The sequence below is a fragment of the Coregonus lavaretus genome, assembly GCF_964263955.1.
Source record: "Coregonus lavaretus genome assembly, chromosome: 16".
Taxonomy (NCBI): domain Eukaryota; kingdom Metazoa; phylum Chordata; class Actinopteri; order Salmoniformes; family Salmonidae; genus Coregonus; species Coregonus lavaretus.
In genome coordinates this window covers 22,470,557-22,489,815 of record NC_140003.1, presented here as the reverse complement: position 1 = coordinate 22,489,815, position 19,259 = coordinate 22,470,557, and the positions used below count along the sequence as shown (strand labels likewise).

Sequence of the window (19,259 nt, the reverse complement as noted above, 5' to 3'; positions counted from 1 at the left end):
TGAATCAAATGATTGTGCTATTTATGCACTTTGTTTTAGGGAAAGTATTTATTTTGTGTGTTTAACTTATCGATAAAACTACACATTTCACTGATATGCTCGTTCCAGGGCCCCAGGTTCCAGAATTTTCTCATGCGCCATTGGAGAAATAAGGGAGTTCAAAGTTGACACATTGTGCAACGTTGCTGCAAATTGCAATCGCATGAGAACACATTAAACATTTGTTATAATTTCATCAGAACTGTTCTGGCGAGTTCCTTCTGCCACATTTGTGTTACTTTTATATGTATACGTGCCTTTTGCATTCTGTAGGGGTTATGGAATATTCTGGAACTGAAACTGTCCAGGAAGAGTAAAGTAAGGACATTTGAAGACACGCATGCGCGAACCAGTTCTCGACATTTCCTCACGTGGAGATTCTAGTTCAGTGTGTCAAATCCACGCTCAAAGAAGTCGGTCCTCAACATCACAAGGTCTCTCACATAAAAATGGTAAGACATTCTTTATCAAAAACACATAGCTATAATATAATTTAGGATGCCAAATGTCCTGTTTGTCACCAGCAGAGTTAGCACGCATTCCGATTTTCATCATGTGTTGTAGTAGCTAAACTATGCTTTGATTTATCACAGGCAAGGTCAGACATGACCAAGAATACAGGAGGATTTTATCAGATTAGCTAGCAACCGTTACTGTGTAAAGGCTTGTCATACAGTGACATATGCGATCTGCCATGCATTGTCCCACACTTCTGATTGTCGAATAGCTAAATTAGCTAGCTCGAGATAACTTGCTATCTTGCACCATCAATCTCAAAATCGTTGGCTATATATGGAGAGAATTGCCAGCACGAGTTTCACAATTGGCACTGTTGTTGATGGGTACTAGTGAACTATGAAGAACGAATAAAGTGATGAGGAGAAGCATTTGCTGTTGCAATCTAAATTGATGCCACATGCTATGTGTATGGTCCTTTGCACAAGTGTGGTATTTTATTTGACCTATTGTATGTTATTCTAGTTTATTTCACTGTCTGTGTCCAGTTTATTTCACTGTCTGTGTCCTTGCACAACGAAAAAGGGAATTACCGGCGCTATCAACCAGTTCCGGGTAACGCAGACGCTGTGACCCCATGTGTAACTGCGTCACAGCATTTTATTTGCCCATTCATTTTGCCACACTTGTAATATTTCAAACTATGCAGGGTGGGGTGCGGCGGCACACACTCCCTGACCTGTTCTGGAATTTACTCTTAACATCCCTGCCATGATTAGTATAGAAGTTTATATGTGGGTCAGGGTTGGAGAGCCCTGCCCTGGCATCAACAGCCTGGAACAACAGACCCTCCTCTGTCCCTCCCCTGTTTCACTGACAACCTTCATTCAAGGTCAAAGATACATCTGTTACCAGACAGGCAGCTGGTGTTTCAACTCTTCAACATTTTGGCTCCTAAGCACCTTGCATTGTGCTGGCCAAAGAGCGAATCCATACTCTACTTTGAGTAGTCTTTTAGTTTTAGCGTGAAAATCGTCCTACATCAGATATCTACCAATTGCTTGCTTTACGCCAGGGTTTCCCAAACTCGGTCCTCGGAACCCCAAGTGGTGCACGTTTTGGTTTTTGCCCTAGCACTACACAGCTGATTCAAATAATCAACTAATCATCTAGCTTTGATAATTTTTATCAGCAGTGTAGTGTTAGGGCAAAACCCAAAATGTGCACCCCTTGGGGTCCCGAGGACCAAGTTTGGGCAATGCTGCTTTATGCCTTTTCAATAGTGAATACTAACAGTGTCTTTGTTGCCTTTGGCAGGCTCTACTTACAAATTGCATGGACACTGCTAGTAGTCAAGGGCAGTAACAAACCCTCATTAATGATTTCCTGTACAGTTAGAAGTAGAGGAGGGTACCACTATTTTTCTATGGTATTATGGCGGTCCGCAAAAATAAATGAGGTGTATGCCACCACCCACTGTACGGGGTAGTATGCTCATATTGTTTCCAAATAATTAAAAGACAAAGAAACAAAAACAAATCAATTTACTCCTTTAGTCAGATTCAAACGTCAACTCCGATCCCTTCAGTCTCTGGGGCCTGAGAAAGAAGAGCATCTTCATACAGTATTCCTTGCAATGTTTCGGCCGTGAAGTCCTGGAGACCCAAGAACCTTTTGAGCCGCAGATACAATTATGGCCAGTTTCTTGGACTTGTTCATTTGGGCAGTACAATTAATCACATGCGCAATAAACGCCACAAAATCCACCTTCACGATCAGCATATCAGTTTCCCTCAACTGTTGAACAACACGGAATCTCCACAGGCTGCGGGGCATCCACCATCATATCTTCAGCTCCACTCACTCCTTCAATTATTATATAGCGGAGAGTACCACTAACCTGTAGTAGGTTTATGTATACCTTTAGTGACAAGTTTCTTGTATTGAGTGTTCAGTGAGCTGGCTCATTTGGCTCCGTTCAGCTAAAAGAGACGTTAATTTAGCTCCCAAACAGCTCTTTGTTCAGTAGCGCTTAAATGTATATATCACCATCAAAAAATTGCAAATATCTAATGTAAAGCCTAAAAAGTTGCCTGCCATTATGTCAGTTCGTGACGTGAGTTCAAATACATTTTTACCTGACCCAAATTATTAGATGGCCTACAAAAATGAACGCACTGCAAAAATGTGTGGACCAGAAATGCTCTCTCCTCTCTATCTATTGTTCCTGCAGTGAGTAATTTTTTTAATACTTTTTTGCATATAATTATTGTCTGGAGCTCAAACAGTAGTAGGCCTAACCGTATGCAAGTCAGGGAGCCAAATGAAAGTCTCTTTCACAGATGTGATTCGGTTCCAGACGTTCACCAAAAAGAGCCATTCAAAAAGAGCGACTACTCTTACCAAACCAGGAACTCTTGGAATCCACCTTAAGGTTTTGAAGGGTGTACATAGTCCATATTTTCAGTGGATGATGGCAGATGGTTACAACACATCTCCTTTTGGCTATTGAAGGGGCCCCTCTCGTGCATTTGTATTACTCATGCCTTTATCAGTTCACACAATCGATTGACTCTACATCTAGTGGCTATTTCAGGGTATAACAATTGGAATGTCAAGCACTCACTGTAGAAGAGTCCAACACTTCTCAACCTCAGATGAGCTATGTAGATTAAATCAGTTGCAATGTTTTGTTGTACATTGTCTCCGTCATAAATAAAACACTTCCCCTACATATTTTAGGCTTTCAGGAAATTCCTTCCCATGTTTGACCGGGTGCTGGTGGAGCGTCTGGCTGCAGAGACTATGTCGAAGGGGGGCATCATGTTGCCAGAGAAGGCCCAAGGCAAGGTTCTGCAGGCCACAGTGGTGGCAGTAGGACCAGGCTCCACAAACAAGGTAATTTACTACTTCTGTCTCACTCTCTCTGGCTAAACAGTAGCTTATGTATGAGTTGTGTATCTAACTGGAGTCTGTCTACAACTGTGGCTTACAGTCTGTCTGTGTTGTCTTACTGGCTTATCTACTGATTTCATTCAGAAAGGGAACCTGACACCCATGAGTGTCAAAGTTGGAGAGAAGGTCCTTCTGCCAGAGTATGGAGGAACTAAAGTCAACCTGGAAGACAAGGCAACTGTTTTCTACTTTATTATTATTAGATATATGATTAATAAGTGATCATTCAAAATTATGTCCAACCACCATATTCATTAGTGTTTGTGTATTGATTGTCTATTTTAATTTCTATCATCATTTGTCTTTCAGGAATACTTCCTGTTCCGTGATGCTGACATCCTTGGCAAATATGTAGAGTAAAATCTGTTTCACTGTAAAACATCCATCCTGTTAAAGAAGAAAGAATGTTGCCTCATTCATGTCTTAGTTTTTTCTATGTTATTGAATTGTAAATAATTCTGATCATGTTTTGTTACAATAATAAAGTGAACTATTGAATCTGGATGTGTTGCTGCACTTTAACCTCCTGAGCAGATATATGAAAAGAGGATCTGCATAACATTGTGTTGAAGGAACTGGATTTGGAACTGGTTTTGGTAAAAGGAAGGTCCTTGTTACATTTTAGTCATTTAGCAGATGCTCTTATCCAGAGCGACTTACAGTTAGTGCATACATTTCTTCTTATTTTCATACTGGCCCCCCGTGGGAATCGAACCCACAACCCTGGCGTTGCAAGCGCCATGCTCTACCAACTGAGCTACACAGTGCCCATGTATCCTTCAAATACTATGATTTATACATACACTGCTCAAAAAAATAAAGGGAACACTTAAACAACACAATGTAACTCCAAGTCAATCACACTTCTGTGAAATCAAACTGTCCACTTAGGAAGCAACACTGATTGACAATACATTTCACATGCTGTTGTGCAAATGGAATAGACAACAGGTAGCAAGACACCCCCAATAAAGGACTGGTTTTGCAGGTGGTGACCACAGACCACTTCTCAGTTCCTATGCTTCCTGGCTGATGTTTTGGTCACTTTTGAATGCTGGCGGTGCTTTCACTCTAGTGGTAGCATGAGACGGAGTCTACAACCCACACAAGTGGCTCAGGTAGTGCAGCTCATCCAGGATGGCACATCAATGCGAGCTGTGGCAAGAAGGTTTGCTGTGTCTGTCAGCGTAGTGTCCAGAGCATGGAGGCGCTACCAGGAGACGTGGAGGAGGCCGTAGGAGGGCAACAACCCAGCAGCAGGACTGCTACCTCCGCCTATGTGCAAGGAGGAGCAGGAGGAGCACTGCCAGAGCCCTGCAAAATGACCTCCAGCAGGCCAAAAATGTGCATGTGTCTGCTCAAATGGTCAGAAACAGACTCCATGAGGGTGGTATGAAGGCCCGACGTCCACAGGTGGGGGTTGTGCTTACAGCCCAACACCGTGCAGGACATTTGGCATTTGCCAGAGAACACCAAGATTAGCAAATTCGCCACTGGCGCCCTGTGCTCTTCACAGATGAAAGCAGGTTCACACTGAGCATGTGACAGACGTGACAGAGTGTGGAGACGCCGTGGAGAACGTTCTGCTGCCTGCAACATCCTCCAGCATGACCGGTTTGGCGGTGGGTCAGTCATGGTGTGGGGTGGCATTTCTTTGGGGGGCCGCACAGCCCTCCATGTGCTCGCCAGAGGTAGCCTGACTGCCATTAGGTACCGAGATGAGATCCTCAGACCCCTTGTGAGACCATATGCTGGTGCGGTTGGCCCTGGGTTCCTCCTAATGCAAGACAATGCTAGACCTCATGTGGCTGGAGTGTGTCAGCAGTTCCTGCAAGAGGAAGGCATTGATGCTATGGACTGGCCCGCCCGTTCCCCAGACCTGAATCCAATTGAGCACATCTGGGACATCATGTCTCGCTCCATCCACCAACGCCACGTTGCACCACAGACTGTCCAGGAGTTGGCGGATGCTTTAGTCCAGGTCTGGGAGGAGATCCCTCAGGAGACCATCCGCCACCTCATCAGGAGCATGCCCAGGCATTGTAGGGAGGTCATACAGGCACGTGGAGGCCACACACACTACTGAGCCTCATTTTGACTTGTTTTAAGGACATTACATCAAAGTTGGATCAGCCTGTAGTGTGGTTTTCCACTTTAATTTTGAGGGTGACTCCAAATCCAGACCTCCATGGGTTGATACATTTGATTTCCATTGATACTTTTTGTGTGATTTTGTTGTCAGCACATTCAACTATGTAAAGAAAAAAGTATTTAATAAGATTATTTCATTCATTCAGATCTAGGATGTGTTATTTTAGTGTTCCCTTTATTTTTATGAGCAGTGTACTTGTGTCAGTGATATCTCTGGAGGAATGACCACCGTTCCTGGTATCAGTCACACAAGTCTGTGCATCATTTGCATCCGGGCATTCTGTCGAGATGGTCATGGCGGAGGGTACTGCAGTTCTGAGGAGGAATAGGCCTGGAACAAAGGCGAAGGTATGTTTCTATAAATCGGAATACGATTGAATTTGGTAAAGAGGCCATCGGTGATTATTGCGGCCTTGCCTCGCCTCAACCGTGGATTTAATTTCGGTGATGGCTTTTTGAGTCGTTTGTCTGCAATTTGCTCGGAGATGTCCTCCGAAAAACACAGGAGGGTCGGGGCTGCAAGCTAGTAGTAGCTTGCTAAAAACGTTGCACAGCAGAGATTTAGAGACTTGTCTAGTTAGTTAGTTGGCAAACTAGACTTACAAAAATGCCAATATGAATACTATCAGAGAACCACTTTTTACTTTTGATAGTTAGCTAGTAACTAGTAGCTAACTGATGTTAGCTAACTTAGTTGCCAGAAGATACCGACCCTACCATTATGCTTGTTTACGACTGAGCTGCACTGGAGTTGGAACGCAATCATGGGCACACCATGGAGCTGGTGCAAGATATGGGTGGGGAAACGTACATCAATGCAGAGATGGGATATGCCACTGTACTCCAAATTGTACATTTATCCACACTGATACATCGAGAAGATTGAAATACTGCTATTTTCAGGGAAAACTGCCCTTTTTGTCCTCATGTTAGCTAACAGTAGCCACTGCAGACATTTTGGAATGGCAGTGCCAGCCAATTTTGCTCCTTTGTTGTTCAACACGAAGTGCAATTATGGAAGTAACCATTCTGCTGGCTTGGCAATTTTGAAAGGGAAGTTTAAAGGTAAAGTAGTCGAGTAAGGCTCATCATTCTGGAAGATGGTTCATTTTTGTTATAGATGTGCCTTGGGAAACATTTATGCTACAAATAACAGTAAAAAAAAAAAAAAAACCTATTTCAAGATTTCGAGCAGGAAATTTGTTTACTTTTAGAAACATTTGTGGATGCCAGACTGAATTTAGGAGGGAATTGGAATTCGATTGGCGCTCTTCAATGGGATTGCTTATCTCTATGAGCTACAAGAATGAATAATCCCTCCGAGTTTAATTTATGTTTGGGATTTGATGGTTTTGATATATAGAGATATAAAAACCCTTATAAAAAACAATCTACATTGTGTTGTAAAGATATGTCCAAGCAATCAAGAATCGATTTTTGGTTCATATCCAGAGTAGGTGTTTCTATTGAAACCTCTGTTCTCACTGACCATAAAGCCATTTTTCTTTCAATCAAACTCACAGATGGGCAGAAAAATAACAACAATTACCGGAAATTTAACAAAACACTTCTGGCTGATGAACAGTTCAAGAATGCAGCTAAATCTATTATAACTGAATGCTAGAATAAGGCAAACTTATTGAAGTTATATGGTGCATACTGGGAATTCATGAAGTACAAGATCAGAAGGTTGGCCATTAAAAGAGGAAAGGAGGTTGCTAAGACCAAAAGTCTATAATCAAAGACATTGTTACCATTATGGACAAGAGGACTTGAGTCAAACTACAATTAGATTTGGACAGAATATATGAGGACAAAGAAAAATGAGCCTTTGTGAGATCAAGAACAAAGTGGATGGAAGAAGACGAGAAAAACACGAAATATTTTTTTCGCTTGGAAAAAATAGTTGTTCTTTATTTAGACTATTTTCTATCTTGAAGAATAATAGTGAAGACATCAAAACTATGAAATAACACTACTCAAATCATGTAGTAGCCAAAAAAGTGTTAAATAAATCAAAATATATTTTATATTTGAGATTCTTCAAAGTAGCCACCCTTTGCCTTGATGACAGCTTTGCACACTCTTGGCATTCTCTCGACCAGCTTCACCTGGAATGCTTTTCCAACAGTCTTGAAGGAGTTCCCACATATGCTGAGCACTTGTTGGCTGCTTTTCCTTCACTTTGCGGTCCAACTCATCCCAAACCATCTCAATTGGGTTGAGGCCGGGTGATTGTGGAGGCCATTGAATCTGATGCAGCACACCATTACGCTCCTTCTTGGTCAAATAGCCCTTACGCAGCCTGGAGGTGTGTTGGATCATTGTCCTGTTGAAAAACTAATGATAGTCCCACTAAGCCCAAACCAGATGGGATGGCGTATCGCAGCAGAATGCTGTGTTAGCCATGCTGGTTAAGTGTGCCTTGAATTCTAAATAAATCACAGACTGTGTCACCAGCAAAGCACCATCACACCTCCTCCATGCTTCACGGTGTGAACCACACATGCGAAGATCATCCGTTCACCTACTCTGCGTCTCACAAAGACACGGTGGTTGGAACCAAAAATCTCAGATTTGGACTCATCAGACCAAAGGACAGATTTCCACCGGTCTAATGTCCATTGCTTGTGTTTCTTGGCCCAAGCAGGTCTCTTCTTCTTATTGGTGTCCTTTAGTAGTGGTTTCTTTGCAGCAATTCGACCATGAAGGCCTGATTCACAGTCTCCTCTGAACAGTTGATGTTGAGATGTGTCTGTTACTTGAACTCTGTGAAGCATTTATTTGGGCTGACATTTCTGAGGCTGGTAACTCCTAACGAACTTATCCTCTGCAGTAGAGGTAACTCTGGGTCTTCCTTTCCTGTGGCGATCCTCATGAGAGCCAGTTTCATCATAGCGCTTCATGGTTTTTGTGACTGCACTTGAAATTTTCCGGATTGGCTGACCTTCATGACTTAAAGTAATGATGGACTGTCGTTTCTCTTTGCTTATTTGAGCTGTTCTTGCCATAATATGGACTTGGTCTTTTACCAAATAGGGCTATCTTCTGTATACCACCCCTACCATGTCACAATACAACTGATTGCCTCAAACACATTAAGAAGGAAAGAAATTCCACAAATTAACTTTTAACAAGGCACACCTATTAATTGAAATGCATTCCAGGTGACTACCTCATGAAGCCGGTTGAGAGAATGCCAAGAGTGTGCAAAGCTGTCATCAAGGCAAAGGGTGGCTACCTTGAAGAATCTAAAATATATTTTGATTTGTTTAACACTTCTTTGCTTACTACATGATTCAATATGTGTTATTTCATAGTTTTGATGTCTTCACTATTATTCTACAATGTAGAAAATAGTAAAAATAAAGAAAAACCCTTGAATGAGTAGGTGTGTCCAAACTTTTGACTGGTACTGTATGTAAAAACCAAACAAAGGACTAATTAAAATTGTAATCCCATCACTGAGAAAGTTCAGGTTTGATGCTTGGTTGTTAAGGGTTAAATGGTCGCATATTGTTGTGAAAAACTGAAGAAGAATCAAGACTATTATATACTGCAATAGCATTGGATGTTCCCCAAGTAAAGAAGTAGACTTGAAACTTTTTTATTTTGTTTGGAGGAATAAACCACATGATTTTAAAAGAGTGTATTATGTAATACTCTAGATCATGGTGGTTTAAATGTGCTTGAATTTTGGTATATCCAATATTATCTTTAAGACTAGGTGGATGAAGAATTACATCCAATTTTAGCTAATATAAATTCCCCTTTAAATTAGCCAATTTCCATAATCAAGTGTTACTATCCTGGTTAATTGTATATAAACATAACTTCTCCCCTCATAGATGTTTGATTTGGAATATCAAAGACATAAAATATAAGAATAAATCTTCATTTTTCCATAGATGGTTTGAGAACGGTATTTTGTTAGTGGCACAATTATTTATTGGAAATGGACAACTGTATAGTTATGTCGAGTTTTTGAATAGATATGGATTTCCAGTGATGGTGAAGGAGTATGCCATTTGTTTTTTATGCAATACTTACAGGCCTTATAAGACTTTTACATGGAAATTATGTTCTTGAGAGGAATGTGGAATTCAGTTTCAGCGTCTTATTAGATGGTGTATGCATCAAAGATAAAAAGTGCGCTAATAATTATTTATTTTTTAGATCAACTGGTGCTAGGGTTTGTCTTGATGGTAAATATGTTTTACTTTTGTTTCATGATAAGGCTTTAGATCAGAACAAAGTGTGTATATAATGAATCTCTTCATTCTGTATGGTAAATATTATATACATCAATGCAAGTGGGCAAAAGAAAAGCCAACATTTGTAAAATATAAATTGTATTTGTATTTTGAAAATGCTGCGTAATCTAAAAAAATGAATAGCAAAACGGACCCTAAATGCCTGTGAAGCCTTGTCTATTTAAAAAAATAAAAATGTATACCTGTGTATAAAGTTTCTGTGTTAATTGGTAGATAAAAAAAATAATATATAAAGTGGGGGAAAAAAGTATTTAGTCAGTCACCAATTGTGCAAGTTCTCCCACTTAAAAATATGAGATTTCTGGCTCTCACAGACCTGTAACTTCTTCTTTAAGAGGCTCCTCTGTCCTCCACTCGTTACCTGTATTAATGGCACCTGTTTGAACTTATCAGTATAAAAGACACCTGTCCACAACCTCAAACAGTCACACTCCAAACTCCACTATGGCCAAGACCAAAGAGCTGTCAAAGGACACCAGAAACAAAATTGTAGACCTGCACCAGGCTGGGAAGACTGAATCTGCAATAGGTAAGCAGCTTGGTTTGAAGAAATCAACTGTGGGAGCAATTATTAGGAAATGGAAGACATACAAGACCACTGATAATCTCCCTCGATCTGGGGCTCCACGCAAGATCTCACCCCGTGGGGTCAAAATGATCACAAGAACGGTGAGCAAAAATCCCAGAACCACACGGGGGGACCTAGTGAATGACCTGCAGAGAGCTGGGACCAAAGTAACAAAGCCTACCATCAGTAACACACTACGCCGCCAGGGACTCAAATCCTGCAGTGCCAGACGTGTCCCCCTGCTTAAGCCAGTTCATGTCCAGGCCCGTCTGAAGTTTGCTAGAGTGCATTTGGATGATCCAGAAGAGGATTGGGAGAATGTCATATGGTCAGATGAAACCAAAATAGAACTTTTTGGTAAAAACTCAACTTAACGTGTTTGGAGGACAAAGAATGCTGAGTTGCATCCAAAGAACACCATACCTACTGTGAAGCATGGGGGTGGAAACATCATGCTTTGGGGCTGTTTTTCTGCAAAGGGACCAGGACGACTGATCCGTGTAAAGGAAAGAATGAATGGGGCCATGTATCGTGAGATTTTGAGTGAAAACCTCCTTCCATCAGCAAGGGCATTGAAGATGAAACGTGGCTGGGTCTTTCAGCATGACAATGATCCCAAACACACCGCCCGGGCAACGAAGGAGTGGCTTCGTAAGAAGCATTTCAAGGTCCTGGAGTGGCCTAGCCAGTCTCCAGATCTCAACCCCATAGAAAATCTTTGGAGGGAGTTGAAAGTCTGTGTTGCCCAGCGACAGCCCCAAAACATCACTGCTCTAGAGGAGATCTGCATGGAGGAATGGGCAAATGTGATTTTCTGAATTTTTTTTTCTCATTTTGTCTGTCATAGTTGACGTGTACCTATGATGAAAATTACAGGCCTCTCTCATCTTTTTAAGTGGGAGAACTTGCACAATTGGTGGCTGACTAAATACTTTTTTTCCCCACTGTGTGTGTGTATGTATATATATATATATATATATATATATATATATATATATATATATATATATATATATATATATATATATATATATATATATATATATATATACAGTATGTTTGTATATTGTGTTGTAATTGTTGTTAATAAAATAACAAAAGACAAAAAAAACACGAAGTGGCATTCCATAATGGCTGATTATGGAATGTTAACTAGCATGGGGTTGAAAATGGCAGGTTTCCAGGAAAACTGGTAGAATTTCAATCTTCTTGGTTGAGCAGTATGGATAAAGGTACAATTTGGAGTACAGTGGCATATCCCATCCCAGCATTGAGGTACGTTTTCCGACCCATATCTCGCGCCAGCTCCATAGTGTCTTAATGTAACAATGATTGAGTTCCAACCCCAGTGCAGCTCAGCGTAAACAAGCGTAACGGTAGGGTTGGTATCTTTTGGCAAGCTAATTTAGTAGTCAACCTAGTTTACATTTGGTATTGGTAACCTTAAATTACACTGAACAAAAATGTTAACGCAACATGTAAAGTGTTGGTCTCATGTTTCATGAGCTGAAATATAAAATCCCAGAAAGCTTATTTCTCTAAAATGTTGTGCACAAATTTGTTTACATGTCTGTTAGTAAGCATTTCTCCTTTGCCAAGATATTCCATTCACCTGACAGGTGTGGCATATCAATAAGCTGATTAAACAGCATGATCATTACACAGGAGCACCTTGTGCTGGGGACAATAAAAGGCCACTTTAAAATATGCAGTTTTGTCACACAACACAATGCCACAGATGTCTCAAGTTTTGAGGGAGCGTGCAATTGGCATGCTGACTGCAGGAATGTCCACCAGAGCTGTTGCCAGAGAATTTAATGTTAATTTCTCTAACATAAGCTAACAGTGTCGTTTTAGAGAATTTGGCAGCGTGTCCAACTGGCCTCAACCACAGACCACTTGTAACCACGCCAGCCCAGGACCTCAATATCCGGCTTCTTCACCTGTGGGATCGTCTGAGGGGGTGGGGTGGGGGGGTATTTCTGTCTGTAATAAAGCGTTTGTGGGGAAAAACAAATTCTGATTGGCTGGGCCTGGCTCCCCAGCTGCACCCCTGCCCGTCATGTGAAATCCATAGATTAGGGTGTAATGAATGATTTCCGTATATGAACTGTAACTCAGTAAAATCTTTGAAATTGTTGCATGTTGCGTTTACAGTTTTGTTCAATATAGCTAGCTAATTTGGGGTACTTTATAAGTATAAAGTCAACACAAATAATTACTTGGCTTGATAGTTGGCTGATGCAAAATATTATAGCTAGTTAACTACAGTGCTGAAGACTACAGTTCATCAACAGTTAACTAGCTAGCAAGCTATGTCAAAATAGCTGACAGTTACCAGTTAGCTAGCATGTCAACAATTACAGCTGTTGCTAGCTAACGTTAACTAACGTTAACAATGCTGTCTATGGCTAGATAACATGAAAGGCTGAGAGGTGACACTTTTGTCCATTGAACACATACAGTTCCTTGAATATGATTAACGTTATCCCTTTGTCCCTCCCTCTTTCGCTGCAGGATTTCTACAACTGGCCGGATGAATCCTTTGAAGAGATGGACAGCACGCTGGCTGTACAGCAGGTGTGGTTGAGTTAGTCAGTGGGGAATGACTGGGGAGTCCATTTTAAGCTTCAAATTAGCATCAAAAGTGTCATGATTGCAGAATGCTGTTCGTAGCTGTCAAGTGTCAAGCCTGACATTGATGAGCTGTTCCTTATTTTAAGATGGCTGCTGCCCTATAAACCTACAAAGCATCTTATCTAGTGTGATCATTGTCACCCATGTCAGAACTTTAGTCTGTTAACAAGGATGTTAGCAGAATCAGGATGTTTGACTAACCTCAGTGGTACCCCTGTCCCTGTTCAGTACATTCAGCAGAACATCCGGTCAGACTGCTCTAACATCGATAAGATCCTGGAGCCTCCAGAGGGACAGGACGAGGGAGTGTGGAAGTATGAGCACCTCAGGTACACTGCCTTCCTTCACTTGACTTACTAGACGTATTACTTTGACAGTATGCTAACTACACACTTGACTGATTACTCTACACTGAGTGTGTCTACCAAATCAATTACAGTAATTGATTTTGGTGTTGAGTCTCACTCATCTATCTTTTTCCTTATCCCCATTCCCCACCCACCCCTTCTTTCTCTCTGATATAGGCAGTTCTGTCTGGAGCTGAATGGACTAGCTGTGAAACTGCAGAGTGAGTGCCACCCAGAGACCTGCACCCAGATGACCGCCACAGAGCAGTGGATCTTCCTATGTGCTGCACACAAGACCCCCAAAGAGGTGTGTTACTAAAATCAGAATTAAATTCACTCAGGATTTAATATTTCTATTTAGCCTGCCATGCACTATATTTAAGATGTATGTAATTGCCTGTGTGTTTCTGTCCACAGTGTCCTGCCATTGACTACACTAGGCACACGCTGGACGGAGCTGCCTGCCTTCTCAACAGCAACAAGTATTTCCCCAGCCGGTGAGCGCACACACACACACACACACACACACACACACACACACACACACACACTGTGTAAAGGAATACTTTGGTTTCCTACGCATACACTTTCAATCTTCTCTCCCCAGCGTGAGCATCAAGGAGTCCTCTGTAGCCAAGCTGGGCTCTGTGTGTCGCCGTATCTATAGGATATTCTCTCATGCCTATTTCCACCATCGCCAGATATTTGACAAGTATGAGGTAAGTATTAGTTGGAAGTTCCCACTTCCCAAACAGACCTGGCAGAGGAGCAGGATTTGGGTTCCTCATTCTTATTGAAACTGATATTATAGCGTCACAGGGACACAAACTGCTTTTTTTCTGCTTGTTTAAGTTAGAAAATGGAATGCACATATCCAGAAGTGTACACCAGGTTGAGGAGGACATGATGATAATTAATTAGTTATTGTGCTTTATTTGTGGCAAATGAGTCATGATCATGTTCCATTTTGTGGTTGTTCCATATTCAGCCAACAGGTGGCACTACAGACCTGGGCCCGGTTTCCCAAAAGCATCTTAAGGCCAAGTTCATCGTTAGAATTAGCCTTAAGATGCTTTTGGGAAACAGGGCCCAGGTCTGTAGGGAAAAACTGATATGTGGTTATTACTAGAACTGGGCAATGGGCATATGATTAGGTTCACTTCATGGTCCACTGAACCCGGCTCAGTAGTCAATGTAATGACCCCAAGCAGACCAAAGCTATAATGTTGCTATTTAAAAACTGTTAGTCATTCTATAAACTAGTTAATCAGACCTCATATCATACTCTACTTCTCTTGGTTCACCTCTGTGTCTAGGGGGTAAGTGCTATGGGTTGTTTCTGGACAGAGCCTAATTCTCTTGTTTGTTTCCCTTCTATGTCCCTCCCTGCAGAATGAGACATTCCTGTGCCATCGGTTCACACGCTTCGTGATGAAATACAACCTGATGTCCAAGGACAACCTGATCGTTCCTATCCTGGAGGAGGAGGTCCAGAACGCTTCAGCCGGGGAGAGCGAGGCCTGAGAGGAGAGCTACACACAGGAGACCAGACGTGTGTTCAAATACTGCTTGATTGAGCTTGCCTGTTGCAATGGAACCAATAGAAGAGTCCCACAAGTGCAAACCCTGCCCATCAGGCACTCTAGGCAGGCTAAAGCGAATGCTCAAAGTATTTGAAAGATTTCGAAAAGTATTTTAATCAATAATTTATATATACACTAGATGACTGACAGGGGACACTGTTTTGAAGCCATCGCGCCTCCATCTTGGCACCCCTCCACCATTGTAAAACATTTCTACATTTATTAGTCTACAATTGTTTTTGCCACATTTATTCTATTACGGACACCTAAATGCATAATTTGTAATTATGTGAGCTAAACATAAAAAATATAAATAAAATGTAAATGTCCTTAAAAGAAAGTAGTAATGTTACTGGCCCCACTACAAATTTTATTTTATTTTATTTTGTCCTTGAAACATTCAAATGAAATACTGTAGAATTCCATTCATTCCTATGGAGGACTGCTTTTCTGAGGAGTGCCAATATGGCCGACCGATGGCTTCAAAGCCTCTCATCGGCCAATGCATAGCATCAGCAATCCAAGGTTTATGTACATCATTGATTTGAACCCAGGTCTGAAACAGCTACACACTACAGACAGGCTCTCACTACTCTGTGGGGAATGTTGCTTTAACGTTTTGAGCAGCTGCATTTGCTAAACCTACGTAAAACTATAATGTGTTGATGACAAAGGCACACACTCATCCGCTCTCTGTAAATAACCCCTGCTGTATCATGTCCCTCCCTCCATCTCTACTATCATTATTTTGCTGGTGCTTCACCTTTGCATTCTCTCCGTTGCTTTTGTTCTCTCTCGCTGAATTGTAAATGGACCCCTAGCCACTCCTGTAGATCTGAGAGGATTGGTGGAAAAATATGCAGACATTTCCATGCAGCCCATTGGAAGGCAAGATGAAGCTATGACCATAATGCTTATGTATCCAATCCGCTCAAATGTACAGGTGTGCCTAGGATTTAGAGGCAATGGATCCATTTGTGGTTCAGAATCTCTCTGCTTGTGTTGCTCTTAGTACATACCTCCTTTGCCATTTACCCTCCCCCTCATCATTAAGTTATTTTGTGAGAGGAATCTTGTCTATTCGCCCCACTTTTTAATTTTCCTTTTTTAATGAACTGAATTTTGTTACATTTTCATGATGTCTGTTAATTTTTTTTTTTAAAGGACTGTTACCCAGTTCTTGTTGACTTTTTGAAATGTCCCTTTGTATAAATTGGCCCCATCTGTCGTTGCAACTTAATTTCTAAGGTTTACGCCTCAATACCTGGATGAAAAAGTTGAAGTTGGCAGATGTGAATGTGGGGCCAAGCGCTTTAAAAGTCAATCGGTCAGTAAGTGTGAGAAATCATGGGCAGTATATTTCTTAAGGATATAATGTATTTCTGAAGCGGAGAATACAACTGGACGCAAAGAGGAACAAGAACTTTTTAATAAGATAACACCAATGACAACAAATGACAATTTCTCCAAAATGAAAACACTGCAACAGGTAGATAATACTGATTTGTTTCGCCATCCCCAAAACAAGGGAGCTCATATAAACATACTTTTTGTTAACATCTACGATATGTACAGCAGCATGGGGTTGTTCTCTTATACAACAAGCCCTTGGTTGTTTCCCTTCGCATGATCAAACATTTCAAACAGTCAAATGTCACTGTGTCATCTCCTGAAGAAACTAGGGCTTTGTCTCAAGATCTGAGGAGAGGAATCTACATCATCACTGAGCAGAATGAAACAATTGAGGCCTGATAACCAGTACCATGTGGCTATGATGAAATAACTACCAGCTATTTCCAATGACAGAATAGGTGCAGGAACAGAATAGCTACTGATCCGATGCCAACTGATAAAATTCTTATAAAATACTTAAGAAATATACACTAATGATGACATCATGAACAGATTAGTGAACTTTAGATGTTTAGCACCAATCAGACTGAATACAATAGCCCTAATGTACTGTATGTGTACATCTCAAAAAGGTTCAAAATGTTGTCCGTTCGTTCCCACTTACCCAGGCACCCCTGTGGCTTGGCAGTCCTGTATATGTATATAAAAAAAACATCTGAATTCACCCAAGCAATTACTGTACAAACAAGCTTCTCCAGGCATGAACTCAAACACCCCTAGTTAAACACAACCATCACAGAAAGAGAGAGGGCTGTTTGTAATATGACTGTACTCACTGCCAGGCCCATAGACAAGTCTGACCTGGATATTGTCAGTACCGTCAACACAGCGAACATGTCTATTTGTACACCTGATAAATGTTTACATCCTGCTGGGTGTGTTTATGGGAAAGGAGAGGAGGGAGAGGAGCTGGTGGCAGGATGTAGATATGCTGTTTGTCTGAACTGTGTCACCTTGAGCCTGAGCAGACGTGATGTCACGTCAGAATGAGGAGAGGGGATACAGTGAGGGAAAAAAGTATTTGATCCCCTGCTGATTTTGTACGTTTGCCCACTGACAAAGACATGATCAGTCTATAATTTTAATGGTAGGTTTATTTGAACAGTGAGAGACAGAATAACAACAAAAAATCCAGAAAAATGCATGTCAAAAATGTTATAAATTGATTTGCATTTTAATGAGGGAAATAAGTATTTGACCCCTCTGCAAAACATGACTTAGTATTTGGTGGAAAAACCCTTGTTGGCAATCAGAGGTCAGACGTTTCTTGTAGTTGGCCACCAGGTTTGCACACATCTCAGGAGGGATTCTGTCCCACTCCTCTTTGCAGATCTTCTCCAAGTCATTAAGGTTTCGAGGCTGACGTTTGGCAACTCGAACCTTCAGCTCCCTCCACACATTTTCTATGGGATTAAGGTCTGGAGACTGGCTAGGCCACTCCAGGACCTTAATGTGCTTCTTCTTGAGCCACTCCTTTGTTGCCTTGGCTGTGTGTTTTGGGTCATTGTCATGCTGAAATACCCATCCACAACCCATTTTCAATGCCCTGGCTGAGGGAAGGAGGTTCTCACCCAAGATTTGACGGTACATGGCCCCGTCCATCGTCCCTTTGATGCGGTGAAGTTGTCCTGTCCGCTTAGCAGAAAAACACCCCCAAAGAAAAATGTTTCCACCTCCATGTTTGACGGTGGGGATGGTGTTCTTGGGGTCATAGGCAGCATTCCTCCTCTTCCAAACACGGTGAGTTGAGTTGATGCCAAAGAGCTCGACTTTGGTCTCATCTGACCACAACACTTTCACCCAGTTCTTCTCTGAATTATTCAGATGTTCATTGGCAAACTTCAGACGGCCCTGTATATGTGCTTTCTTGAGCAGGGGGACCTTGCGGGCGCTGCAGGATTTCAGTCCTTCACGGCGTAGTGTGTTACCAATTGTTTTCTTGGTGACTATGGTCCCAGCTGCCTTGATCATTGACAAGATCCTCCCGTGTAGTTCTGGGCTAATTCTTCACCGTTCTCATAATCATTGCAACTCCACGAGGTGAGATCTTGCATGGAGCCCCAGGCCGAAGGAGATTGACAGTTATTTTGTGTTTCTTCCATTTGCGAATAATCGCACTAACTGTTGTCACCTTCTCACCAAGCTGCTTGGCGATGGTCTTGTAGCCCATTCCAGCCTTGTGTATGTCTACAATCTTGTCCCTGACATCCTTGGAGAGCTCTTTGGTCTTGGCCATGGTGGAGAGTTTGGAATCTGATTGATTGATTGCTTCTGTGGACAGTTGTCTTTTATACAGGTAACAAGCTGAGATTAGGAGCACTCCCTTTAAGAGTGTGCTCCTAATCTCAGCTCGTTACCTGTATAAAAGACACCTGGGAGCCAGAAATCTTTCTGATTGAGAGGGGGTCAAATACTTATTTCCCTCATTAAAATGCAAATCAATTTATAACATTTTTGACATGCTTTTTTTCTGGATTTTTTTGTTGTTATTCTGTCTCTCACTGTTGAAATATATGCTGATAATTTCTTTGTCAGTGGGCAAGCGTACAAAATCAGCAGGGGATCAAATACGTTTTTCCCTCACTGTAAATACAGTTGGATTGAATTGGATTGAATAGAGGTGTTGGCAGTTCTAAAGGGGAGGGAGGAAGAGCGGTTGAGGCGGTTTCCCAAAACAAGAACAATGTCTGAAACCTGTGAGCAGTGACTGAAGAACAAAAACATTGGGACACATCAGTCCAACAGGTGTGTTGTGGGTCACAGGGAGTTTAGTCCAGAGGTCTGTCTGTCTGTGCATAGAGAGGTTCTTCCTGGTGGGTCCTGTGCTTCCTGCTTT

General features: G+C 41.7%; 1 protein-coding gene across 3 annotated transcripts; it reads left to right on the top strand.

The window, feature by feature from the left end:
* The first annotated feature begins 22 nt into the window (after nt 1-22).
* On the top strand, nt 23-16,144 carry LOC311144117 (MOB-like protein phocein). 3 transcript variants are annotated; one of them, XM_084180092.1, is made up of 8 exons: nt 202-491; nt 3,238-3,393; nt 12,961-13,023; nt 13,309-13,409; nt 13,605-13,734; nt 13,845-13,924; nt 14,035-14,146; nt 14,820-16,144. In XM_084180092.1, the coding sequence occupies exons 1-8, from the start codon at nt 489-491 to the stop codon at nt 14,949-14,951; spliced, it is 777 nt and encodes a 258-aa protein (XP_084036218.1). In that variant the 5' UTR covers nt 202-488; the 3' UTR covers nt 14,952-16,144. The 3 variants fall into 3 exon arrangements, with proteins under 3 accessions (XP_084036216.1, XP_084036218.1, XP_084036217.1); XM_084180091.1 differs by lacking the exons at nt 202-491; nt 3,238-3,393 and adding an exon at nt 5,863-5,949; XM_084180090.1 differs by lacking the exons at nt 12,961-13,023; nt 13,309-13,409; nt 13,605-13,734; ... (1 more) ...; nt 14,035-14,146; nt 14,820-16,144 and adding exons at nt 3,535-3,624; nt 3,760-3,952 and having other exon boundaries at nt 23-491.
* Nucleotides 16,145-19,259: the final 3,115 nt, after the last annotated feature.